Genomic DNA, 27152 nt, shown 5'->3' with positions numbered 1-27152 from the left:
GGGTTGTGGGGGATGTTTTTAACTGCTGTATGTTAATTTAAAAGCTAAAATCCTTTTTTTTCTCTCCCTCTGATACTCTCCTGCAGGTTCTCGGCCGGAAGGGTTTAGAATAATGAGAAGGTCACGTATGTCAAGGGGGGATGTCAGCGCTGCCTTCCTGGGACTGGAGGACTGAGGAGAAAGGACCAGAATTGTTTGATACAGGCTGCTTTTGACTACTGACATAATCCGCTGTACCCTGGTGGTGGTGGAAGAACAGGACAGTCTCTCCTGCTTGGTTCTGTGGTATCGCCACGGTGGGGTCACCATGAATGTGACAAGTTTATTCTCCTTCACCAGCCCAGCAGTGAAGAGGCTGTTGGGATGGAAGCAGGGGGACGAAGAAGAAAAATGGGCAGAGAAAGCTGTTGATGCATTAGTGAAAAAACTGAAGAAGAAAAAAGGTGCTATGGAGGAGCTGGAAAAAGCGTTAAGCTGTCCTGGTCAGCCCAGCAACTGTGTCACAATTCCTCGTTCCTTGGACGGCAGGCTTCAGGTTTCACACCGGAAAGGGCTACCGCATGTAATTTACTGTAGAGTGTGGCGCTGGCCGGACCTGCAGAGCCATCACGAACTGAAACCACTGGAATGCTGCGAGTTTCCCTTTGGTTCAAAACAGAAGGAGGTTTGCATCAATCCCTACCACTACAAGCGGGTAGAGAGTCCTGGTAGGTTCTTCCTTGTTTGTACCTTTACACCTTATCTGAACAATGCAAAGTATGACAATTAATCATGTGACTCATCAGCTTAAATAAGCCAAAGTGGCTGTTTGCACATGTCAGACTCTTCCTCTGCAATTTATCTGGATGTAAGCATTAATTAGCAGTTCTCCCTTTCACATGGTGAATGCTTCACTTGTGTAAATGTTTTATCACTATACAGAGACATGGTGTTAGTATATGCCTCAAGCTGTTGGGCTGGTATCACCTGGTTTTGTTGGTGACCACTATCCCTCAATTAATTTGTTTTTTACTGAATTGTGCAGGTCAGTGAATCTGTATGAAACATTGCAAGCTAAAGTAAAGGATTACTGCAGTCTGTGCATGAAAACTATTCTGCATAGTGTGGTATTATTATTATTATTATTTCCAAATTACTATTTCACTTCTATCACTTTTGTTTCTTCATCCCCGAGAAGGTAATACTGTCTTTAAGATCTCCCACAATCTTGGCCTTTTGAAAAGACTGTGATTTTAGACAGCAGAATATAATCCCCTCAACTTAAAGCTTTGATAGCAATGTTTGGTTGTACGTGAAGTTTTACTGTCAGCTCTGTAAGCTCGGTTTTCTTACCTGTAACCCACCTCTTTTTTTTAAGGTGCAAACCATTCTCTCTGTCCCCTCTTCAAGGGCCAAACCTCTTTTTGATAAATCTGTGCTTAATTTTACATACGCAAGTTTATTATCAGGGAATACTTCCAGGGACTAAGATGAAATGTGCTTGGACGTATCTGCGCTAGTCTCCAGCTACTTGTGAGGTTGTACAGGGACATCTGCAGAAATGCACTGCAGGTGTGGGTGGACTTCCCTGGTTTAAATTTGGGAAGTCCATCTGTGTTAGGCATTTCATAAACTGTGAAGCTGTCTCTGCGGAGTGGCATGGACACCTTAAGAACTACAGTGGAAATAAAATTGTTGCAATATTGTTTTTCTGTGGATGGAAATTGCATTTGTCTTGTATCTGCAACACATAGTGCATATCTAGATGTTAAATATTTCCCTTTGGTGTATTAGTATTAACTTGGAAATCATGTGAATGGTAGAGGTAATACCCATAATGTATGTATTTATGCAGCAGAAGCTTGAACAAAGGAACTCTGCACTGAAAAACAGTTCTTAAAAAATTAAAAATTTAAAAACAAAGTTAAAATTCTTAACAATTCCATGTTAAGCATAAGTGGGGTAGTAAAACAGCCGTGTCCTTGTACTGCTAGCTGTCTGCATATGTCTACGCTAGTTGCTTGCATTCAGTATTCCAAAATACTGAAAATTAAGATTCCTGAAAGACATCTGTTTCCGTCAGATTGAGCAATAGTTGGGCTCTTACTGTTACTGTAATGTCCAATGACATGTTCTAACTCATTTTGCTTTAATATTGGAAACAATTACTGAGTTTGAGAACGTTCTCATTTAGACCATTTATACCATATCTAAAAATAGGTATTTGTAAATATCCTGTCACTTCAATGAGATATGCAAGATAAAAATAGAATAAAATTTTCAAAAGGTGTCTAACTAAAATGTACATTTTAGCTGAGTGCTGCTAAGTAGTTTAAGTGGTTGGAAAGCTGGGGTTTGGGTGTTAAGTCATCTTATGAATTTTGTACTTGAAAAATGGAGCAAAAAGTTATTAACTGTAAGCCTGAATTCTGGATTGCTCTTTAACTGGATGAGAAAAATCTCTACTTTCATGTAGCTACACAATTCTTGCTGGAAAAAAATCCGAAACAGTAACTTGATTAAGTTGGAGATGGTAGAAATAAAATGCTTCCCTTTTTGTCCAGAGAGTACCCTTTTTCAGGAAAAACTGGATATTCTTGGTCAATTGCCTAATAGGCAGCTGGGCAGTTTTCTTGTAAGCATTAGGGCTCTAGTCAGTTTGACGGAGCTGACAGGAGTATTCAGTCTTTCACAAACAAGCTCAATGTGCTGCTCTAACCACTTAAAATATTCTGGAGGTAGCTGCTGACCAGAGGCTGGCATTCAGTCCTGCGGAGGTTAAATCCGGGTCTGGAGGTACAGCGTTATAGGCACGCTGAGGTTACGTCTAGAACTTTTAAGAGCTTGCCAAAGTGCGAGAGTGGGGTTGAAGCCCACTGTGGTTTTACTGAGGTCTCTGGCTGGGTATGTAAAGGAGGAGGGTTTTGTATTTAGTCAGCCACAGATCTACTGTTGTTTTGAGGGATATTGCGTGGAGATGAGTGGGAAAACGTGGCTTTTGGAAACAGGTGGTAGCTGAACTCCCGTTTGGCTTGGAGAGCTGTGCTTCATAACTTATGACTTCTTTTTTCCTGTCCCTTCCTTGTTCTTGCTGTTCTCCAAGCATCGTCTTTATCTTCATTTCCTGACAGTCACTCCCAAATTCTGCTAACCTTTTTTCCCATTTTTGCCAGGACATTAAAACACCATTATTGCTGCATAAGTGCTTACGCTTTGAGATTAATGGGTGGTGGGAATTCACGTATGAGTCACTGTTTCCAACAGTCTACGGACTTGAGCAGATATCAAGGCTTGTGTTTCCAAGGCTATCTTCACAGCCAGAAGGGTTAGAAATGTACTCTCTTGACAAAACAAAATTGGAAGCTTAGATTGTGTATGATGTGCGCTTTGTGTGCAAGGTACATCGTGAAATTTTGGCTCTGCTTGACAGCATTTAACTGTCTGTATTTAACTGCTTTGTGCAGATTCAGTTACTGGAGAGCTGAAGCGTACAATGCGTGCATGGGATGGCATCTATATGTTCACTCTTTTGCTGGTTGTCGTGTGATTGGTTTTTTTGAGGAGCAGATTAGTGGTAAATCCTCAAATACATAAAATCAGGTAATGCTCTAGGTTGGGAAATTAGTGCTGTGGATGCGTCTCACTTTTCATGGTGCCGGAGGGATGCATGGATTTTCTACCTTGATGCCTTATTCCATCCTTGCTGTTTAGCTTAAGAAGATAAGCTTGGAAAACATGAGAATTGGCAGGCTGTGGTGTGTCTGCCAGCTACAAAGCTACACCTGAATCCAAACAAGAGATTTTTCTGTTAGCCAGGCTAGATAGGAACCGGTTTTAAACAGTCAAGAGGAGGCCAAAGACTACCAGCAGTCTCAAATAGGGAGCCTCCCAGGTGCCCCTGAGCGCAGGCTGCGCCGCCGCTCCTGCGCAAGGAGGGGGACGTGGCGTCGGGCAGGCACGTGGGTGTGAGGTGGTGGTACCATACTCGCGCCTAACCTGACCTAGGGGCTCTACGCGGGCACGGGTGCCTATCTGATCCTGTGGCGAGTCGATCAAGAAAGCTGAACAGACAGAAAAAACGACTTTTTGGCACGTTTAGCTTGGCAAGCTCGGTGCCCTCAGCTCGCTCGCTGCGGAGTCAGACGGGGACAAGGCAACGTTGGGGCACGGGGTAGAGGCGAGGAAGGGTGACCTTCCTGTGATGGTGTGACACCCGGTTAGCCTGGTATCAGCAAGCCACCCCCCGGGCGATGGAGACTCGATCCGGACCGTGACGGGGTGCATAAACAGCTCCTGCTCGCTGTGTTGTGCCAGCACAGCTGTTGGCCTGGCCTCGTGCTGAACCAGATCACAGTCCCTTTTTCCCTCCCCTGCTGTGTTATCTTCCAGGCTGATCAGAACAGCGCCGGGGCTCGCCGCGTGGCTGCGGGAACATCTGTACCAACACAGCCCTGCGGACGACGTGTGGGAAGGAGTGGAGGTGGTGGGAAGTGAGAGGAGAAAGTAGAGGCTGTTTGTTGCTGGGGTTGGGAATACAACCTTGCACTCGACTTCCAGGAAGAAATATCTCCTCGCAATGTGTTACAGTAACTCACTGCTGCTGTTTCGTACGTCTGTTGCCTGCAGAATTATTTCTGGTGCAGGGTAGTTAATGGCTGTCAAATTTCTCCGTTGGCAAGGCAAAGCAAAGCTTTTAATTAAGGAGGGCAGGGTCTGAATTTGGTGCCTTTTAAAAACTGGCACGCTCAGCTGAACTGGTGTGCTCACTTGGCTGAATCTGCTTTTTCGCCTCAGTTTTATTTTTTGGTTTAGAGATATCTGGAAATCAGGCTCATACCTGGTTTGGAACTATCCTTAAGTGTGATCAAGACTTGGGAAATAATTAGGTGTAGAGCATACATAGAGGCTGTGAGGAAGAAGTGAACACAGTGCTCCTCATCTCTCTCCGAAAATGCCACAAATGACCTCTCAGGTTTTGCTGGAGAATGTGTGAAATGACATTTGGAAGTCCCGCCTGAGAATACTTGCTTCCCTTCTTTTGTTCCTTTGGTTTCTGTGGAGATACAGCTTCTGTCGCTTGCCTCTGTCCTCAGTTATGTCAATGGGATCAGGTGAAAGATGTCATCCAGAATTTAGGATGCGTATTTTTTTCAAGCCTGGATCCTGTTTCTCTAACAACAAAACAAAAAGAATGGGATAGGGAGCAGGGAGGATGAAGAGGTGCTTAAATTGACACTGTTATTAAAAAAAAAAAGTAAATGACACCTCTAATGTGGCTTTAAGGGAGGAGGTTCAGTTCTTTTGCCTTAGCTAAAGGAAAGGAAGGAAGGAAGATGAAGAAACTGAATATTTCATTTTCTTAAAGTACTAGTGAATACTAGCTCTCGGTTCCATCCAATGCAGAATTGTGTTAGTTTGCCTCTACTAAGCGTCCTTGCTCATCAGCTTGCTAGGTTAAAGAGGATTTGAGTTTATAATATGTTACAAAGGAGGCAAAAGAGGAATTAACTTCTCTTTTATGCTTCATGTGTGGAAGTGGTTGAAGGTGCAGAGTGTGTATGTAAATGGCTACCCCCCGCCCCACAACTGACTGCTGTCTCCTGAGGGTGTCCAGAATCTGCTGATGCCTCCTCAGGGGTCAGGCTTGGGAGAAACCTACTCTGCATTGATCTGAGTGAGCTTAAGCCTGCCTTGGGAAATGCAGTTGTTAACTTTTCGATATTCATTTCTGGAAGTGCTTACTGATGCTCCACCGTGCTTGAAGCATGCAATGCCAGGGATACTAAAACCAGTCAGTCCAGAAGCAGCCGATCTGTCCTCTGAAATCTTCTAGTTGCATGGATCAGCCCATTAGCACAGCCACTTGGAGGCAGAAAATAACTACACTGGTTCTGCTCTTTGCAATTACCAATAAAGCGTAGATAAAAAAGGCTGGATGATTTTGTTCTGTCAAGCTTCTCTTCTTTGGAGAGCTGGCTGAGTCTGCTCTACATCAAGGGGCTTTATGAAGCTGATGGTGCCGATGTTCCACCCAAATCGGGGGATGAGCAGCAGTTGCTTTTTCGTGGCGCAGACAAATACACTGTCAGAATGGTTGAATTTTCAATTCTGCCTAAAGATCATGATGTTCCTTTCCATTATAACCATGAATTCAAAGTGGATGTCTCCTTCAGCAAGCTTGTTTTTGGCAAGAAACATTTTACCTGAATGTACAGCTGCTTTTTGCCACAAGAACAGGCCAGGTCCCCAGGCTCTGAGGAGAGCGGTAGGTGTGTCACGCTGTTTTTGCTTCTGGCATGGACTCCTTGCCTATGACTTTAACCTGATTGTTTTCATATTTGTCTTTGATCTCCTCTGCTGTTTGCTCTAAGTGAGTCTCCATAAGGCTGCACACATACTGCAGGCACCAGGGGTGCAGAAAGAAACTTGAAATGGTGGAAATCCTGGATAAGGCAGGTTTAGACTCACGCGGTCCTGGAAGTAAAGTGCTCCTTGAATGCTCTCGTGTACAGCGCTGCAGCTCTGGTCCTCAGTGAAAGAAAAATAAGGCATGTTTAAAGGAGCTTTTTAATGCCATTTGAAATCACACAGATTGGTTGTGTGTATTCGTCTGGTCATGCTTGTGAGCTCGTGAGCTCTCTCTAGGTACTTTACAGAAGAATGAAATGGGTCAGTTAGTCATCCCCACGTCCTCAACTGGCCTAGGATCACTACATATAAAATTAATATTCCCAAACTGTTTCTAGTCAGGGTAGATTGAGGAGAGGATCTCTAAAAACCCGTCACGGCATCCTCCCCCTGCTCTTCAAACCTGACGCAGCCTGTTGCGGCGGGTCGCCTGTTGGATCGCTAATGCCGCTTTCGGCAAGTGGCAGGGTTCAAACGCAGCTCCTGGGACCGTCAAACTGGCAGGTGCCGCGAGTCTGCCCGGGTCAAATTCGGAGCCAGAAGAGAAAAGTTGGGAGTAAACGGCGAGTCCCTTTGGGACCGCGAGCTTGCCTGGCTGAGTTTTTTGGGGTCCCGGGGCTTGCTTGGTGGCTCTCACCCCCCAGCCCCTGGGAGAACGGGGGTCGTCAGCGCGGTTTCTGGCCAGATGGGAGAGCTTTGATGGCCCCAGCCGGAGAGAGCCCGGCGGAGCAGCTGCCTGCGCGACTCCCACAGCACCAGGCCTGGCCGAGGATAACGCTGGCAGCGCCAGGCGTCGAAGGGAAGGGGAGAGGGGCCAGGGCAGCGAGGGCAAAAGGGAAGCTGCTTCGGGGGATGTAAGGGAGGGGAAAACCGATGCATCCCTTTGGAGTTAATAGGTAGAACCAAGTTAGAAAAATCCTTGTGCCTGCCTGATTTCTGTAGCAGGATTTCTGCACCTCTGCAGGCTGGGGCTGAGGGAGCAGAGAATGTCGTCGCTGAGAAGTTTTGCTGTATCGCTGTGTAATGCTGCTGTTGGGTGTAACTTTAAAAATAGTGTGCTACAACAGGTGGGCACAATTATCGGATGGTTCCCCAAAATAGCAAGCAACTGTCAGTTTGCTTGGCAACTAGTATAAAACGTTCTTCGCTTCCATTTTGTGGAATTTGGTTCTAAAATTCCCCACCAGAACCGACCCGGGGGAGAGGAATTGAAATAGGGAGGCAGAGAGGAGGGAATGGTCTAACAGCAGGGTTTCCCTTGTCTAACCTCACCACGTGTCAGAAAAATGAGCTGCAATAAGGGATAAAAGCTGTCAAGAAGATATGTTTGTGTCCTTTTTTTTCTTTCTTTAAAATTAACCAGATTCAGATGTTTCTTCTGACTTAAAAGACCAGACTTCCAAGTTTTAACCTACTCAGTAGGATGGTGACTGTGGCTTTTGTACAGGTAATTTGAACTCTGGGTTGTGTAAATGTCTGAGTTAATATACACTATCACACTGTAACTTCCTCCTGCATCAGGACTGCTTCTCCCCCAAATCCGCTTTCAAGAACTCCTTCACTAATGTGCATACGATTAGTACTAAATTCTGAAATTGGCCTTGACAAATGTCAGTTTAATCAAAATGTTAGCTTATCAGAGCATCCGCAAATAAAATCTAATGTTAGCTGAATATTGTAATGCAGGAAATGTACTAATATTACTTGCCAAATGCATTTAGACCAGATGTCTGATGTAAAAGTAAAGTAAGGCAACAACTGTTTTGCCTTTTTTTTTTTTTTTAAATACAGACTTCAGTTGTAACTATGTAAAATGACAAATCAAGCTGTGGGGTCTACTGAAACTGGAAAATAAAGTTAAGAGTTGAGAAAACAAGACAGTGCTCAGCTTTCTCCAGGAATAGAAAGTCTGGCATCTTTGTCTGTCTGTCACCCAAAACAGGCTGCTGAATAGCTATTATTGAGCCTTTTCACTTGCAATTACTAGAACATAGGTTTGGAGCAAAAGTCTGAAAGGATGGCATTTCTGCTTTTGAGAGAACAGTAAAGCAAAGTTGTGCTACCACAGCCAGTAGCACAGCGTTGCTCAAGCCAGGTGGTATTGGAACAACATAAAGTAGCTAGATCCTCAGAGGTTGCTTTTGCCACAACACTATTAATTTTTTTTTTTTAACCAAGAGTAACCTCTATCCTAAGTGTAGACATGTAAGTGTCTTTGTATGTGAGAACTTGTCCTCTGGTCAAAGAATATTCAGTTTTGCCAGGTCTTGTTTTCGGCAACACAGGAAAACCTAATGACATTAAAACTTTTCTTTCTACTTGGTGTTTTATTGTTTACAAGCAAAATCTTGGCAAGACCTTTCAGTCAGCATGCTTCAGTGACTCTCTAACGCTACGGACAGCAAGCAAAACTAAGCATGTTCAGCTGAGCATACGTTGGTACCTGCTCTGTTCCCACCGTGGGACTGGACTGCTCACCAGGATGCTGCAGCCAACTTCAGCTGCTGTGGCCTCAAAGGCAGGAAATTAAGCTAGGAGTCTTTAGGAGGGTTGAAGTTTGTTAGTTTAACACTGTTGCTGTGTTCTGGTTGTTTTTTGGGTTTTTTTTTTGGTGTGTTTGGTTTTTTCCTTCTCCTGACTCTTCGTTTTTCTTACAACTTCATCTTTACAGGATTTTCTCTGTAGAGCGTGGAGTACAAGCCGCAAGTTCCTCCCCCTGCCCCATGTTTTCATACCCATTTCCAGATAGCATGAACTGGTGTGTGAGGATTTCCCTCCTTCCCAACCTGCAGTTCTGTTTTTCTAGTAAAACATAAGTGGCTTTGCATAAATTCGTATGAAAATACAGCTATATGATGCTTGGAAATTAAAGCACACTGTCTAATGATGGTGCCCTCAGGTCTTCATTAGGGCTGAGGGCCCTGTTGTGGTATAAGCCTGTACAAACCCTTCTACACCTTCTACAGAACATATGTTGACCAAGTCATCATGATTTTTAAGAGCAGAAAGTGCAGCAGCAATTGCTCATCCTTTTTTTTTTTTTTTTTTTTTAATTCTATAAAGCTCAGAGAAGTAGAGTCTGCTTTGGCAAGGAAAGATGATCAAAGTCTGCTTTCTTATATGTGGCCCCTTCTTGTATTTCATTACTTCGTCTTTCAATTTCCAGACATGGCAAGAGAGATACCTGCCCAAATCTTCATGTAACATGCAAAGGGGGAAAAAAAAAATGAGCCCTTGCAGGAAACTAGCTGTCATCTGGGCTTGTGTAAGATAACCGAAACCCATCTGGATAGAAAATAAGCTATTTTGAAAGTACAGCAGGTCCTTTGGCTTGGATTAGGGTTTTTTTTTTAATAGAGAAACTTAAAAAAAAAAAAGAAGTTATATTCATAAATTGAAGACTCTCTATGTTTGCTAAAATCATTATCTCTGGAATGTGAAAATAGAACAAAAAAGAAAACCAAGAAAATCTTTACTCTAGGACAGCACACCTGTTAGTTTTCTGAAGAACCAGATGACATGCTGGAGATACAAAGAGTAGAGATCAGTAGCTTTCTTCAAAGGCCACCATTACATTTTCATAAAAGCATTTCTTTCTTGGTGTGGTTAGTTGGAACATTTATCTGAACAGCCAGGTTGTCTTTGGTCTATCTTCTATATTTTTGGCATTCTTGGCTCTTAGATGAAATAGCCCTGTAGGTGAAATTGCCTTGTGGCTGTAATTTCTTTAATACAGCTCCACTTGTTTGGTGCGGGCATACTCTGGGTATTATTTGCATGGTAAAAACAAGCTACCCAATTCCCAGGCTGTCTTGACAGATACAGGATCTCTTCTTAGCTATAGTTCCACAAACATACCCAGCCTGGCTTCCAGGTGGTTCATCTTCCTCTTCAACCATTACTAGTAGCATTGCTGCTAGTAGTCATGTATTAACTCTCAACTCCAGGTCCACATTGACACAAAACCTTGGAGCAAAATTTAGCCACAATATAGCCCATAAAACCTTTTAATCTGGTGTTTGAGAAAGTACAGAAATCAAGCTGTCGGATGACTTGTGGTTCTACTCCATTAACTGGTTTTAACCATTTTAATGATGTTGAATTTGCAAATCTGTTGCAGTAGCTTTTTAAGACAACAGTGTATTTAATAGTATGTTTCCTTTAAATATATGCATCCCTACTGAATAGAAACAAAGATAATTTTAAAAAAAATCGTATTTTTTTGTATCTATGTTCCCTTCTGCTGAAGAAGGTAAAGAGGAAGGGAGAAATTCTGTCTGCAAACTGTTAGAGCAGTGTCCTGCGGAGATCCGCACAGCAAAGATGTGCGCTGCTTCATTATTTTATAGCAACAGGTGTGCTGACTTAGCACAGAATAACTCTCTCATGCTTTCTCCCCTTCAATTATACCTCTTCCTGGAGCTGGCAGCTGCAACAGAGATCAGCCTCCTCCCCTGCTGTACTGAGCCTCAGTAATTTGTTATTTCATATGGTTGAGGTCTGCAACCTGACCAGAAGCTCAGCGCCTTACACAGGGGCGAGGGGAGCAAGAAGGGTATGCATCCCCTTTTACGTTTTGAACTGCTGGCATCCTTCCATGCTTGCAGAGGGCCCGGTCCCTGCCCACGTCTTCACTCCTGGGTGAACAGCATTCAGATTAACTCCTCCGTGACTCTGGTAGGAGCAGCTAGCCTGCAAAAAAGCCCATGAGCTGCAGAGAGATCAGGTTATGGCAGTGAGTGACTGTCTTGGAGTTGGACTAATTGGAGCGCTGTAGTCTCTGTCCCACCTGACGTGGCCTTTCAGGGCTTTTCCTCCTCATTTAAGGTTGTACGTATGCAGGGAGGATGTGAATTAGGGGCAGCACTCAAAGTAAATTCAGCAATGATATTTTTGAGACTATTTGTGCTGTGTCAATACCGGTTGTATTCTTTTCCCCCTTCCCCCTTTTCCATGTGTGTTTGAAGAAGTTGGCATTTAATAATTTGAGGTTGAAATGGTTAGATAAAAAGTGTAGGTTTGCGTGAGGGAGAGCTGGGAAGAGGAGACTTTTTCTTATTTCGAGTCCTTCTGAACTTCACCAGTGGTTCTGCCCAACAGGAGAAAACATGCATATATACCTTGGGAAAATCTGGCACTGCTTTATTTTAATTACAGAAAACATACAGAAAATATCCTGTTCTCCTGCTATTTTAAAATGCTGTAAATTGTGTGGCTTCCTGTGATGTCATGTGTGGCATTGTTTAATGTGAGGTAGGGGATGGGAAAGGTAGGTGATGTACTTTCTGCACGAATCAGCTTCAGAAAAGTTAATGGTTTGACCTTCATCTGAAGGAAGGGAAGAGATAGGAAAGCTGTGTTTTTAATGCTCGGAAAAGTAAGGAAGAATCATAAAGACAGGAAAGGGAAAATACTTTTTAACACATGATCTCATTGTTACTTTTTTCACTGGTAATTTATTAGCCCAGCAAATGTTGTCTATGACAATTAAATAGTGCTTGACCTCACTGCAAAAGGACTGCTAGATGTAACAGATCAAGCTTAATTCTGAGCGATCCTAATATTCAGAGAGATTGGGTTTGACATTTGCTGTGTTGTGAATGAGGAGATTTGTGATGTCAACCTGAATGTTGAGTAACTTTTTTTTAATGGCTTTTTCCAGTGATGTGTGAGAATGGTTGCATTAGGGGCAAGGGACGGTCTGCACAGCTGAAGGAGATGCAGCTTCTCTTGGGGTGTTCTGCAATTGAGAACTTCCATAGAATGGCAGATGGATGTGTTTTGTTTCAGAAAGTGCCATGATTAGGAACTTTGTATATTCCTTGTAAAGTGGAGCTGGTTAAAATTTTCACATCTAAACAAATCTACTTTAGGGGTGACATCTGCCTCAAATATTTGAGATCTGTTTGAATCTCAGTGAAGCTCAAATATTTGAGATCTGTTGGGATCTCAGTGAAGCTGCTCTAAAAGTGAGACATCAGATTAAATCTTCAAAACCTGCTTCTGACTCTGACAGCCTTAATTTCAGTAGTGAGGGTATGTTTTTTCAGTGTATGTTCAGTGAAGATTTCTGGGATGAAACTTTTCATTCATTCATGCCACTAGCGGGCAAAAATCTGGTGGCTTAATTTCTCTCTTAGGCATATGCCAAAAAAAAGAGCAAGGGAAACCTGGGTTTTTTGTTTGTTTTGTGGTTTTTTTGGTGTTCTTTTTTTTTGGGGGGGGGGGGGATTGGTTTAGTTAATCTGTGACTTGGTTTAGGAATAGAGAGAGTTTTGCATGTGGCATCCTTTTGTATCCGTTTTAAACATGGACCTAGACCTCAGGCCTGGTCTATGCGTCGAGCGGTGTCCTGGTACTGTCGGACTCCAGGACTCAGGTAAGTATCTGAATGCTTCTGTATAGGCAAAGTGCTGGACGAGTAAAGATGCCCCAGTGTCTTGGAAGAATCTGTTTGTCTTGGCAAGAAGTTTTGGGTTTTTTTTTTGCAATTAGTTTGTAATTCAGCCTTTTGGTGAAGCAGCCGTCTCCGAAACACCTTTCTTAATCTGAGTGATAGTTATGTCTGTATAGGCTTGTCACGTATACATGCTCCTGCTCCTCTTCTGTGTGCCCACCAGGTCTTGGAGACAGGGCAGGAGTCTCGGGGAGAGGGGGTGATAGCCTGGCTTGCTTTCGCTGGTTTTTGTGGGGTTTTTGGCACCCTCCCTTGAAGGCAGGCAATCCAGGGGGATTTCTTCCAGTCCTGCTCGGCCATGGAGCTGGGAAATGGAGGTGCTGAAGGGGGGCAGATGTGGAGAGGAATAACTTTTATTTCACTTCCACTACTTTTGTGCACGGATCTCCCTCCCCCTGCCCTTGCCTCTCCGCCCGTCATCCAAAAATCTCAATCTATAACAAGACTAGCTTTTAATCATTTGAGTAGCTTGGACTTTGCTGTGAGGCATTCAAAGATAGAAGCTGAGGCACTGGAGAAAGAGCTGATTCTTTTATCTTAGTGTATCTGGTATCGTGTTCATATTCCCAGTTAAAAAGAGACCTTTGTTTCCCCACTGGTGAGGAGGCCTTGGGAGTGTGGTGAGACTAGTAGTTTCTGATGTGTGTTTCTCTGATCCCATAGTAGCATATTGATGGAGCTCAATTGCTGCTCGGTTGGTTTTTTTGAACTACATAATTTTGTTTAAATTGCACATTTTGTAAACTGACTTGAAGAGTTAATAACTGTTTTAATACTAACTTGTAAGGACATAGTCCAGGTTAAAAATAAAATTACAGCTGTTGGGACCAGACTGAGTTCAAGGCCTATTAGTATTAGTATTGTCTTCAGAAAAAAATATCTCTCCTTATTAGCAAGGTTTTGGGTTACAGGCCATTACGTGATTAGCAGGATCACAAGTGCAGCGAAATGAACTGCATGTCAGCATTGTAACGCGCTTACTTCCCAGCATTTCTTTGTGCGAATAAAACTAGAACACAGAATTGCGGTTTGTTCTTGGCTCTTCTTCACTGGCCCTCTGTGAAAACAAGCTCCCATCTGGCGAACCAGGTAGCTAGCACGAACGCTATGAATTCAAGCTATGCAGTAACCGGATATAAGGAAAAGAGTTCTTGCTTAGACATGCGCTCCTAGATTTGACTGCCTTGTTTTTAAGACAGATGTGAATATGCCCTAGGGGAGGAAGAATGTGGGTTTTTTTCCCCCGTATAGACTAGTCCTTCAGAACTGAGTTTCTAATGCTGTGGCTTTTCCCTCTTTCTCCCTTTCCAGTCCTTCCTCCGGTGCTGGTTCCAAGGCACAGCGAGTACAACCCTCAGCACAGCCTCTTGGCCCAATTCCGCAACCTGGGACAAAACGAGCCCCACATGCCACACAATGCTACTTTCCCGGACTCTTTTCAGCAACCCAATAGTCACCCGTTCCCCCACTCGCCCAACAGCAGCTATCCAAACTCACCTGGAAGCAGCAGTAGCACCTACCCGCATTCTCCAGCCAGCTCAGACCCGGGAAGTCCTTTCCAGATACCAGGTACAGTCAACTTTGGTTTCTCTTCGGGAGGGAGAAGGTGGTGGGACATCACTCGTGTCATGATTTTTTTGCTTAGTAATATCAAATTATCAACCAACACTTGTGTTCAACAGTGAGCTGAGAGATGTAAGGTAATAAAGACTATGTAATCGCTTTGTATAGTAATAATATTGAGGGTTTTAATATTATGCCTCTCTCAAACGCAGTTAAAACATTACAGTAAAAGTCTTCTGGGGCGGGGGGAGGGATTCAAAATGTTTTGGGGACCAGTTCAACAGTTTAGTCCACAAAGCATAGTGTTTAATGCACAAGAAGCGTAATGCTACAGATCATTCTTGCTTAGGAAAGAGATTGTCATAAATTCAGCACAAGGCTTTAGTTCTGCAGAAGAAGGATATTTCTCAAGGGGATCATGCTATTGCTACTTGATAAAATTTCTTCACATAATGATGTAATTTCAAGAAACAAATATACTTCAATGGAAAAACAGGCCCTGAAAAGAAATCTTCAGGCTGTTACTTCCTAAAGTCAAAGAAGCAACAACCTTTCTTTGTTGACTGATGTCCGTAGAAAATTCTGTGAAGCTGTCTGTTTTTTGGTCTTTTCATGTGGATGGATAAAAATACTGCAGAAGCAGTCTGTGACAGATTTCTTGATCTAAATGCTAGGAGAGGGACTCCATACAAATGCTTACTGATGTTCTGTTTGCATGTTTTCTTCCTGAGCTGAGGGAAGGGCATGTGTAAACGAAGCGGCAGACTTGTAAAAATGTGTTTCCTATTACGTGAAATTAACATCCATAGATTTCTGCTGCTGATAGTTATTTCTCTTTAAAATTTTTCTCTTGTGAGTGAAGACTACTGAATTTGCAGAGGCAGGAGGGAAGGAAAGAGTTTGTACTGGCTTTTCTAAAAAAATGTGAAAAGTTGCCGCAAAACCAGCTGTCTTTCCTTCCTTTTTTTTTTTTTTTTTTAAATTATGATTAGTGTGGTTGGGGCTCTTCCAGCAGAGATAAAGGCTTCTCTAACAAGGTCTTCCTGAACACTGGCTTATGGAAGTTCACTTGATCTTTGGGGGTCTGTTCTGTCCACATGCCCATAAAGACAAGTCAGCAGCTGCAGTGAAGAAATTGAATTAGAAGAGAGGTCAAGATACTGATGTCCTTGATGCTTAGCTCTGGACAGTTGTCTGTCTTGCACTAATGGGGAAAGAGGCTGACTTTTGGAAAATACAAAAAAAGGAGCAAAGCAGTTATCCAGAGATCTTGAAAACTTTCTAGATACTGGCTAATTTGTTGCCTGTGGCCTTACAATCTTGGCATCTATCTATGCATCACTAACATCACGTTTGCACACACACGAACACTTAAGGCTTAGTAAAACACGAGATTTAAACTCCAGTGCAGACTGTTAAGCTTTTAATGCAGTCCTGTTGTCATCTTTGTCTTCCTCTGCTGCTCTCGTCCAACTGAGGGTATCCAAGTAAGGGAATTAGCAAGGTACCTGCCAGCATTAGATGTAAAGCTCTCAACAGAGTATCTCCTAGACAATAAGCAGTTAATAGATTTAATTAACATGTGTTTTCTTTAAAAAAACAAAACAAAACAAAAACAAAAAAAACCCAAAAAAACCAACCACAAAAAAAAAAAAACCAAACAAAACCAAAACAAAAAAAACCAACAAAACTTACAAAGCAGTGGTATGATTCTCCTGCCTCTTGTTGATGCTAGTTTGGCTTTCAGGGTTTTGGAGGTCCCTGTGATTATTTGCTGTGGTAGTTTGCAATCCATGCTCTCAGTAACGGAAGTAAATGTGGGATGAGCAGCAGCCATGTTCACCAGAGATAGTACAGCGGTAATCTAATCTCAGCTTTTGCAGCGAAAGCTTCTAGGGATCAGGCATGGGTTTCTCTTTTCTGCATGTACCTCTGTGCAATTGCTTTGGAGGAGAGCATCCTCTGGTGTATTGGGAAATGGTGAGATTGGCAACTTCCTGCAGCTTCTAAGAAGCCGTTTGGGAAGCTTTCCCAGAAGTGAAGTAGGCAGCTGAAGGACAACGCGAGTACCTGGCTGGGATGCTTCAAACAGGGCTGAAAGCAGTGTTTTAGTGAGTACAGTCATTGTGCACGGGCTAGCTTTATGCTAGTGATTCAATCCTGAATGGGGCAGTACAGCCAGTAAGAGACACTGACAGATGATTTCCAGACCCAGATGGCTACTTCTGTAGAATTTGGGCTCCTGAACACTTTCTACTGTTCCCAATTTAGGGAAATAGAGCTAATAGTTCGCAATGACAATAATAAGATCCTGGATATATCTGGGATGTTTGCATACTTTGCTCGTAGAATCATGTTGGAAACAGAAAAGTTCGAACTGAAAGTTTTCTGCTCCAACTTCTGTTCGCATTTACCGTATCCGATATCTACTTCTGGCCTGGTCCTGAGACCTCTTTGTGCCTTAATGTCTATATGGCACTTTCAACTTCCAAAAAACATGGGCTGGAAACATAGCTGAGCTTTCTTTTGTGGCTTGATGGCTGGGAAGTGACTTGGTTTTATTGCAGTTGTGCTTAATATGCACAGTAATTCTTTGCTTTCCTGATTCAAGGTCCATGATTGCTTTCTCAGATTTCTGGTGGGTGGAAGTTTATAGCTGAGTCAGGCTGGAAGCATTTCTAGGCTAAAACTGTTTATGTGAGTATGTATATATACTTTAAAGAGAAGAAAGGACTCGTGTATCTCTGCCTTTTCTATATTTAGCTGATACTCCCCCTCCTGCTTACCTGCCTCCAGAAGATCAGATGACGCACGATACCTCCCAGCCAATGGATACCAACATGATGGCACCCACAATTCCCCCTGACATACACAGAGGAGGTAAAAACCCTTCCTTCTCGACTTCTGCTTTGCTTATTAAGAGTAAAGAACTTTCAGAACTTACTTTTAATAATTGAGTTTTAGTTCTGGATGTATGTTGTTTATGGAAATTGTTAGCTGTAGAAAAGGAAAAAAAAACAGCCATGTAATTTTTTTCTGTTGTTGTAAGGGATGAAATAGTAAATCTGGAGATAAAGTTTATAAATGTAAATATGTATTTAGGACAAGAAGCTATCACATGACTCTGTAAAATGTATGGGGTTTATTACTTTCTTACTCCCAACCAACTCAACGACCAAAGTCATTTTATGCTTTGTATCTGGAACTTCCACTAATCACCAGACAGAAACAATTCCTATGATGCTGCACGTTTCTGTGTGCGATGCTGAAATTACATGCGTGCAAGGAAAGGAATCTCTTTCTCTCTTATAATTACATTGATTTATTGGAACAATGCAGTTAATGCTATATAAAGCCTACTGAATTGTGGATGACAGTAGATATGATCAAGTATAGCTCTCAAAGCAAAGACTTGATCAGAGGATGGAAGCTAATACTGTCAGTTATGTAAACGCCCAGAGACTTTTTACATGGGCAACTGCAGTATCTGTATTTTTTCCTCTGAGACAGTGCATCTCATAAAGCTGTCTATGTTTTTGTCCTGAATTCTAAATTTCAGTCCTTAAAGAGTATGCTCTGCTTTTAATAATTTACCCTTCTCCTGGTCATAAGGGCCAGGGGTTTTTTTTTGTATTTTGTGTTGTTCCACCCTGTCTCCCCATTTTTGTTCCATCTTTGAGCCATGCAGTGACAGCACTTGGTTCAGAATTCAGAACTGTCTGCCTGAGGAGTGGCATTGCTACAGACTTTAAAATCTGTGTTTAAAAAAAAACCCTATTGCTTTATGTACTGACACAGACATCTCTTTACACATTACTTTTTAAAGCCTTTGCAGCCAGCTGTGACTGCTGAGTTAAAGGATTTAGTGCATTCATCACATTGTGAGAAATAGCCCCTTTAGAGAACACATAAGCTTACACAGTTGTGACCCATACCAAGAAAGAGCAGCAAGCTGGATGCTGTGCTGGGATGATTATCAAGATCACAAGCATATGAACAATTTAACTGTTGTTTGATTGTTTGGGGTTTTTTTTTCTGGTACTTGTTTTGTTGCTAAGCTTAATGTCTGGTTTCAGGAATTATATTTGCCCTCTTAGAACAATTTGGATAGCTTTTGTGTTAACCTATTTACTCTCTGTGTGGAATGAGTTTTGCATGTGATAAACACCATCTGTAGCATTTCCGCTTTTCGCTGATCCAGTACACTCTGTGTGTATGTATAGTCCTTGCTGGCCCAAAGTATGTTTATGCCTAACTGCAGACCTTTGCATGTTTGTCCCTCTCCCAAAATACACGAGTACTGTAGGATTCCTCTATTACATGACAGTTGATAAAGACAAAAGGGTTTTCTTCTTGCTTTTTAACATTCAACCATTTCAAAATAAAAATTGTGTCTATTAGTATTTTTCCCTCCTAGTAGTTTAGTACAATGGATTTTCATCTCTGTCCCTTCATTTAAGGGGGGGGGGGTCGGGAAAGATACCTTACTCCTGTGTGCCTTCACATGTTTATTATTCGTATATGTATGCTGTAATTGCACTAATTTAAAAAAAAAATCTGCTGCACGTTGTAAAAGAAGAGTTTTTACAGTGAACTTACTGCAGCATTCTTGTTGCAAACTTTTTAGGAGCATGTTCTTCATGGTGATTTGTTAGTCTTGGGAGATTTGATTTAACAAGCTGCATCCTGTCAATGAAGTTGGGTAATTTCCATTGTTGGCCCATGCTGGGAATAGAGAGACTAAACGCACCTGCTCTGCATGACTTAAAGCAAATGTAAGGAAGTTAGTGTGAAATCTGTGTGAGAGAGATATGATTCATTCTGTAAGAATGGCCAGCTGGCAAGATTTCTTCCTGACTTTGAGAACTGGGGCAAAGCTGCAGCTTTGATAATTGCTGGCATCTTCATGGGAATTAAAAGTGTAGTAACCTCTTACTAATAATTAGTGACTGATTTTTATTTTTTTTTTACTGTTTTTTTTACAGTGACGTGAAAGGATAGAAAACACTAGGGTATCAGGAAAGATAAGCTCCTTTGTACCGGTGTTTTAAGCAAGTTATTGGTCAGCAGTAGACACCATGCTCAGAAGTTTTGCACAGTGATATAGGATGTATTAGCCTGCTCTTGATTATTTGCTGCCTTTTGTATCTGCTGTGTACTGCTTGTTTGGGAGACTTTATGGGTTTTGTTTTGCACGTGTCAGAAAACTCATAGCGGTATGATCTGTGAGCACAGGAAAATAAGAACACTGGTCTTAGTTGGCTGATTTCAGTAAAGACTTGGGGCTGTGAGAAGAAAACCTCTGGCCAGAGAAACAAGTTTTCCCATAATACCGGTCTGATTTTCATTTTAGCACTTTGACCTGTAGTTGGAGCTTTAATCTGCAGAGTTGGTATCTTAGCAGCAAGTCGAACTGTGCTAGGCTTAGCAATGAAATAGTCTCCTTCATTTGAAAGAAACCACATAAAGCAACCACATCCCTTCACTAGCCTCCTTTTATTTGGAGGCAGTTTAATAATTTGTAGCTGTATTTGGCACTTGAAAGAATGCTCGCTGGGTGGAGATATCTGAGGAAGCCTATGCTGCTGTTGGACACCCACTCAGAAACTCTTTTTGGTAAAGACCTTCGGTATCATCTGGAGAAATTGTCCCCTGTGCACAGTCACAAGTGTTACCTCAAGACTTCCGTGTGTTTCTAGAGCTTGATGGGTGAAAGTCGTGAACCAGGAATTTCCTGTCGGCATTCTGCACAATTCCCAGCTTCAGTTAGGAGCTGCTGAGGAGCTTCTTGTTACCAGAGTCTGGAAAACCACATTCTGAGAAATCCTTGCTATTACTCAACAAGTAATTCTTTTCGTGATGAACAGTTGCAGATTTTGCATTTGGTAGCACCTGATGAATAAAAGGTTCTCATTAAATAGTTTCTTCCTCCATTTCATCTGCTGTTCAGCCCAGTGTAATTGTTAGGATCCTGCGCGTTATGCCCTTGTTCAGCTTCCAATCCCAAGCAGTATCTATTCATATTGAAGATGTGCTTCATGCATGTTCTGCAGACAGATGTCAATCTCTCTTAGTTTTTGAAGTCTCCTACCCTTCCCCCAAGAAGCCCAGGAGAAAGATTTGTGCACGCCCTGAATGCCAAAAGATTGATCTGCCGACTGTATATTTAAGCTCCTTGCTATACTTCTTCATACCCAAAGTTACAAATGGTCTCTTGTGCAATTGCGTGATGCTGTTTCTCCCTCTCACTATACAATTTTGCAGTAAGCATAGAGGTGACTTGTAATTTGGTAGCTGTGTAAAATGAACTGAAGTAGAAGTTCCTTTACTAAATTGGAAAGAAATCTGAGCTATGTAATTGTAGCGTTTCTCTGCTGTCTGGGCCCGCACTATAGCGTGTTGTAGAAAATGTGGCAGGAATATTGGGGCACTGCTTGGTGTGTGTCCAGGAGCTTCCTGCACTTTTCTGTTGATACCTAGTGCCAACCTTTGTCTCTTGTGAGTCTTGTGCAAGTAAAGTTGAGGTGAAATTACTCTGTTGTATGTCTGTAGCTATGAAAAGTTCAAAAATAACTGAAGATAGAAGAGCCTTCCTTTATCTGCAATTGCTTATCCAGCTCATCTCTCAGTGATCTTCAGCCAAAATCTGCAGGTTTATGAATCTTTACATCTCGAGCCTGTATTCCAGCGCCGTTAGACTGTAACGTTTCCATTGTTGCTTTACAGATGTTCAGGCGGTCGCTTACGAAGAGCCGAAGCATTGGTGCTCCATCGTGTACTATGAGCTGAATAATCGCGTCGGGGAGGCATTCCACGCTTCTTCCACCAGCGTCCTGGTGGATGGCTTCACTGATCCTTCAAACAACAAGAACAGGTTTTGCCTGGGGCTGCTCTCGAACGTTAACCGCAACTCCACCATTGAGAACACTAGGCGGCATATTGGCAAAGGTGAGTTTTGGATCTCTGCATCCATTTTTTGGGGCTGGGGGCGGGGGTGGGGGTCGTTTCCCCTTGACATGACAACCTGGGCCACTTGCCTCAAGAGCAGGCTGGTCTTCCCAAGTACATGGGATAAGTGCTTGTGTTGGTAAATACATAATTTTCTGGCCAGGTTCTTGTAAGCAAAGTATTGTTCTTACCTGGTGTGTAATTGCAGGAAGCTTTTACCCTTAAGCATTTTTTAATTTCCCAAAGGCTATCATAATCTTAATTACAATGAGAGCTTAAGACAGTTTGTCTAATGAAATGTTTTGATTTATCTTGATTATTGGTGTATATGGAAATCCAAATTATAGTTCTTGGCACCAAATTTTTAGCTAGCCTTAGTTCCAACATAAATTAGCTATCCTAACATGTGTTTAGAGAGACAACCTGCTAAAACAGTTTTTCCAAATGCATTTTTCACAGGCTGGTGATTCTTTCAGTGGGAATTTTGTGCTTCTCTTCCATGGCTGTGATAGTGTCCGGCAAAAGAGAAAAAGCTTCTGGTTTATGTCTGACTTAATACAGTCCTCTCTTCTGAGAACTCACCTATAATGCAAATGACAGGCAAAACTGACTCATTCCTGCCAGACAAACTTTTTAGGTGTTTACATTATTAGTAAACTCTAAATTTTCTGAGACAGTTGAGGGTTTAGCATGCCCAAGCAGTGGGGTGTATGTTGTATGTGCCAATTAATGAAGTATCTTCCTCCTCCTCAGAGGAGAAAAGAATTGAAATTGAAGAGAACAGTCAGGTCTTCAAGTTTGAGCCCTTCGTCTGGAGAGCTTTTCTCTACATGAGGACTTGTGCAGCTCTCAGCAGTACACGACACCTGTGCTGTGCCACTCAAGTCCTAATACTTCTTCCTTCTTTTCCTCCCCATCCATCTTACCAAGTATCAGGATATTTATTTAACACCTCATTCATTTTCCTGTTAAAAGTAACCCAGCTGCAAGCAGAGTTCTGCTGAAACACTTAACTGCGTAGGTACCGAAGCAGAGCGTGGAAGGGACAAGGATGCTGTTGAATAAGTAGATGTGTACAACTAATGATGATGTAGAACTGTTAGTCTTTGAGGAAAGAGGAGTAAATCCCAAACATGAAGACATAGCCATAAACGTTTTTGCAGATCAGGTGGGAGTAAATATGTACCCACACAGGTACATGCATAGTCAGTGGCAAAATCTTACATGACAGAGCACAGTCAAGGCTTTCTGACTGGTTTAGTTTTTAAATTCTGTGTGTTCACTTCTCTGACTCGTGACATTGTGGGAGGTGAAAGGTTTAAACAGCAAATGATCTATTTTTAAACACAAAAGGCAAATTTTCTTGTTTTCTCAAAGCCTTTGGAATTGAGTCCTAGTGACAGCAAATCTCCTCAAAGGTTCCCTGTATGTCGCTCTTCTGGGGCTTGCTGCCATCAGTGGCAGGTGAGGGAGCAGGCAGTAGAAGGGGAAAGGACTAAAAAATCGGTGTGTACCCTCATTTGACAGATACATTTGAGGCATATATAGGCCATTTTCTTTTTCCAGCTTTCTGGAATTAAAGCGAGCTGAAGAAACTCATGCTACCCAAAATAGCATTCAGGACTTTTCCAGAGAATCCAGCTTGGGGCGGCTTTAGTATCTACAAATTATGCAGTAGGTTTCTGCTCTCTCCTCTTGCATTCCCAATTAGTGTTTTACATAAATATAATGAGAGAAAGTTCAAGTGGTCAAGCCATCTGACGTACTACATCAAAACTACTGCAGTGCTTGCTAGTTTATTGTTGTTGAATATATGTGTTAAAATGCAGGAATTACCGATTTCCCTTATATATATATACATACATACAAATCCTCCTTTCAAATCACCTACTGATGAAACAGGAAAGTAAAAATCAAGTTTGAAGACAGACAAGTGATGGTCTGATATGCAGTAATGTTTATCTCTTTAAGCAGAAACATATCTCTGTGGAGATAGAGCATGAAAAATAGATACACGGTGTGAATTTGTCTAATCTCCTTATGTCAACCTTCTCCTCCCAGGTGTTCATCTCTATTATGTTGGTGGGGAAGTGTATGCTGAATGTCTTAGCGACAGCAGTATTTTTGTGCAAAGTCGGAACTGCAACTACCATCACGGGTTCCATCCCACCACGGTCTGCAAAATCCCCAGTGGCTGCAGTTTGAAGATTTTCAATAATCAAGAGTTTGCTCAGCTTTTGGCTCAGTCAGTGAACCATGGCTTTGAGACAGTGTATGAGCTTACTAAGATGTGCACTCTCCGTATGAGTTTTGTAAAGGTATGTGAAAATTTGCTTGAGATTATTTTGTAAGCAAAATAAATTATTTTTTCTTAATGTGGTGATTTTGAATGGTCCAGTGCCTCCCTCCAGCGACCTGTTAATAGCTGTTGAATTTTAAGTATGGAATAATGTTCGTTAAGTGTAAGACAGACCTTAATGAAACAAAGTTGTCTTTGTGGACAAAAATCTGTCTGACGCACATACTTCGAAAGCTTGAGGTGGCTTGCAGAAGGTTTTTCTTCACATAAGTCTATAGTCACTTGTGAAGCATTTCTATCATGTTTGTTAACTATTCTAATTTCATTGAATTGCCTCTTGTAAATTTTTAGTGTTTCAGCTGAATTCTTGTATTTAGTATGTGTGTATATAGTCTGTGTGTATAGAGAGTTATTTGCATAATTACTCTGGAATTATGGGGCTTGTCTCTTTAATTTTGTGCGATATGGCAAGATACAGTGCAAGTAAGTTTTGAAAAGAATTGAGTCATTAATTACTTGGCCCAAAAGTGGAGAAGCCACCAATTCATTATGTAGCATCAGCTTTTGCCCCTTTTTTTGCCCATTGTTACAGTCCATGCCGTCTCCTGCTTTGTAAGAGGCCCAGGTGAACTTCATGCTCCTGTTCCTGGGTGGTATTTTTGGAGAGTTGAGCTGGGACTGCAGTGCAAGTCATTATAGTGGTTGTAGGAGTCTAGATAGCATAATCCTCTAAATCTGTCTTGACCAGCAGCTCCCAAACTAGGAGCTGCAGTAATTATTTAGAATAACATACATACCTTTCTATTCTAGGGGAGGGGCATGCAAGGTCAAGATTTGTGATGTGGCTGTGATATAGGTTCTGATATAGAAGGGCTGGTCACATATATGAAAGTAGTCAAATGAAGATGGTAATATACTCTTCTTGATAGGAGATGTATCAGGATGTATTCAGATGTGTTAGGACAGGGGTTCCTAAAATGAAACAGGTTATTTATAGCTCTGCATCCTATAGAGTTGTACGGCAATGTTGCCTGAACGGTTGCAGAGGACCTCCTGTGCATTGGATGTTGCACTGCACAGTGTTTAGAGCTGCTGCCACCGGTGTTGGGAGCTGGGTAATCCCTTCATTGGGGGTTAATACAGAGCAGAGCAAACTATACCTGCGGCTATCTTAGTCTTGTCTCCAGACCTGCCCCAAAAATGGTTCACTTACAAAATGATTTTGAATGCTGTTTGAATGTCTGCTTATATCTTTGGTAATTACTATAACTGAATCAGGTATGAGCTGAAATAAAACCTATCTTGTCTTAACTTGAGAAATAGCCTGCTGGGGAACGACCATGCCCTCTTTCTCCAAAGAGGAATGTTTCTGACTTATTGCTCAGTTTATCGTGTCCATCCTGTGAATGATGCTTTGGTTCTTGTCAGACAGATGCCTCACCCCCACTTCCATAATGTCAGTCTATGACCTCATTTTTTAATTTGTTGATCTGTTTGGCAGCATTTCCCTGCAATTTGTTCTATTTTTGGTCTTGGCAGAGAAGACTTGATTAACCCCCTCTTCAGAGGCTTTATTGGGACATCATGCAGCTGGCAGTGAGATATGGGGAAATTTTGCACTGCCACAGGTTATGTCTTTAAGAATTTAAAGACTTCCATTCCAAGAGATCAAGAGATCTCAAAATGACATTTCCTCTAAATTTAATTCCTTTTTTTTAACTTCAGATTTGTTTGTTGAAATGTGATAATAGTTGGTGCATCAAGGGTGTTATGCTAACCTGGTGATAATGACTGTTGAAAGCTAGAGTATTTTGGTAAGAAAGAAGATGATTGAAGTATGCTTCTTACGTATTTGATACTATAAAATAAGGTGATTTTTTTTCTTTCCCCACTTACAATTCTGTTTCCAGGGTTGGGGAGCTGAATATCATCGCCAAGATGTAACGAGCACTCCATGCTGGATAGAGATACATCTTCATGGTCCCCTTCAGTGGCTGGATAAAGTACTTACTCAGATGGGCTCTCCTCATAATCCTATTTCTTCAGTGTCTTAAAAGGTCCCAAGCTCCTGCATTTTGGAAACAATTGAGCCTTGCATGTACTTGAAGGACGTATGAGTCAGACACACACATTTTTTTTTTTTTTTGTCCCCTGAACTGGCAACAGCTGAATAAGAGCCATGAAAATACTTGACTTCTGTTACCAACTGTTGGATTCAGAAAAAAAAAAAACCAAACCCCTTTGACATTCTGTTGGTATCAAGAATTTTAGTTTACATTGTAATGTACTATTGCAAAGTTGATTTGCAGGGCTTAGTGCAGCGGGGACGACCGAGCCAAAACCACAATCTGTCAGACCGAGTTCCCGAAGGATCCTCCTGTAGCTGGCACTCTGAGATTCTCTTTCTTCCTTATGTTCAGTGCTCCCTGTTTTCCCCTGTGTCCTCTGGGGCTAAGAGCCGATGTTGAAGTCTGCTTTTTGCAGGCTCTCTACAGTACATTTTAAAACCATTTGTCTAAGGTGATGGTTGCTGTTCTCTTTAAAAGAAAAGAAAAAAAGTCATAAGGTTTAATCTCAATTACTGTGTAATAATCTTTGAAATTGTGTCCTGACCATACTGCTGTAAGAATGTTAGGTATGTTTTTTGCTAAATGTATGTACGGTGTATTTGAAAGTTTAGAAATTAATTAGATTTAGACCATAAAGGAATTAGGAATATTTGAATGGGGGGAGGTGGGAGTGGGAAGGGAAGATGACAACTGAAATGTAGAATATATTGTAAACATAGCTTGTTAGTTTAAATTGAGGTCTGAGTTTTGCTGTGCATTTCATTTTTATAGTGGCTTCATCTTGTTAATTCTGACTATTTTTGCCTCTTCGTTTTCCCCCAAAACAATTGTGCAGCTGGTTAATTCTTTTACCTGTGAAGAGGACAAAATGATTATTTCCTGCAGTTTGAAGGCTGCAGCTCTATGTATTTCAAGACAAAAATGTACAGAGTGCTCTTTAACTATTGAGCAGTTTTATACACTTTATGTAACAGAAGTAGGCTTTTAATTTTGTAAGAGAATCTTGTTTTGCCAAACCTAGTAACTGTTAATTGTTTGGAGGGCTTCAAAATCCCTGTGTGGGTCTATTTCAAACTTTTAAAAAAATATATATTTTTAATTTTTATTTTTTTTTACTGCTTGGTTTATTTTCTTCTCTTTGATCTTTTATATTCACGTAAGCTGTAGTACTTTAAGTACCTTTATTCCAAAACTTAGTGGGTCCTCTTTACTGGAAGTTTTGAATAAAACCTGTTGTTACTGCTTACATTTGATTAAAACCTTGTCTTGTCCACTTCTTAGTAGACTTTTAACAAACCAGATAAAGACATGGTCTTGCAGGAGGAACAACTAGAAATGAAGATATGCTGAGCTTAGACATTTATGATTAGTACAGGTTAGTAACCCTACTGAACTCAGTATATGAGATAAATGAGTACTCTAGAGAGAA

The 27152-nt window shown here is 41.7% G+C and overlaps 1 protein-coding gene across 1 annotated transcript; it reads left to right on the top strand.

The window, feature by feature from the left end:
• Positions 1-307: 307 nt before the first annotated feature.
• On the top strand, positions 308-25891 carry SMAD1 (SMAD family member 1). Its single transcript, XM_009577384.1, has 6 exons — positions 308-707; positions 14156-14413; positions 17171-17287; positions 21134-21355; positions 23417-23673; positions 25565-25891. The coding sequence occupies exons 1-6, from the start codon at positions 308-310 to the stop codon at positions 25706-25708; spliced, it is 1398 nt and encodes a 465-aa protein (XP_009575679.1). The 3' UTR covers positions 25709-25891.
• Positions 25892-27152: the final 1261 nt, after the last annotated feature.

Source organism: Fulmarus glacialis, unplaced genomic scaffold (genome assembly GCF_000690835.1).
Source record: "Fulmarus glacialis isolate BGI_N327 unplaced genomic scaffold, ASM69083v1 scaffold6985, whole genome shotgun sequence".
In the NCBI taxonomy this organism is placed as follows: Eukaryota; Metazoa; Chordata; class Aves; order Procellariiformes; family Procellariidae; genus Fulmarus; species Fulmarus glacialis.
Note: the sequence above shows the minus strand (reverse complement) of the source record. Positions and strands in the feature narration are given on the sequence as shown.

Excerpts from the sequence above, each read along its gene's own strand:
- SMAD1 (XM_009577384.1), top strand. The coding sequence starts at position 308 with ATGAATGTGACAAGTTTATTCTCCTTCACCAGCCCAGCAGTGAAGAGG. Across the intron at positions 708-14,155 it reads CAAGCGGGTAGAGAGTCCTG|TCCTTCCTCCGGTGCTGGTT; the intron begins GTAGGTTCTTCC and ends CTCCCTTTCCAG. Across the intron at positions 21,356-23,416 it reads TAGGCGGCATATTGGCAAAG|GTGTTCATCTCTATTATGTT; the intron begins GTGAGTTTTGGA and ends TTCTCCTCCCAG.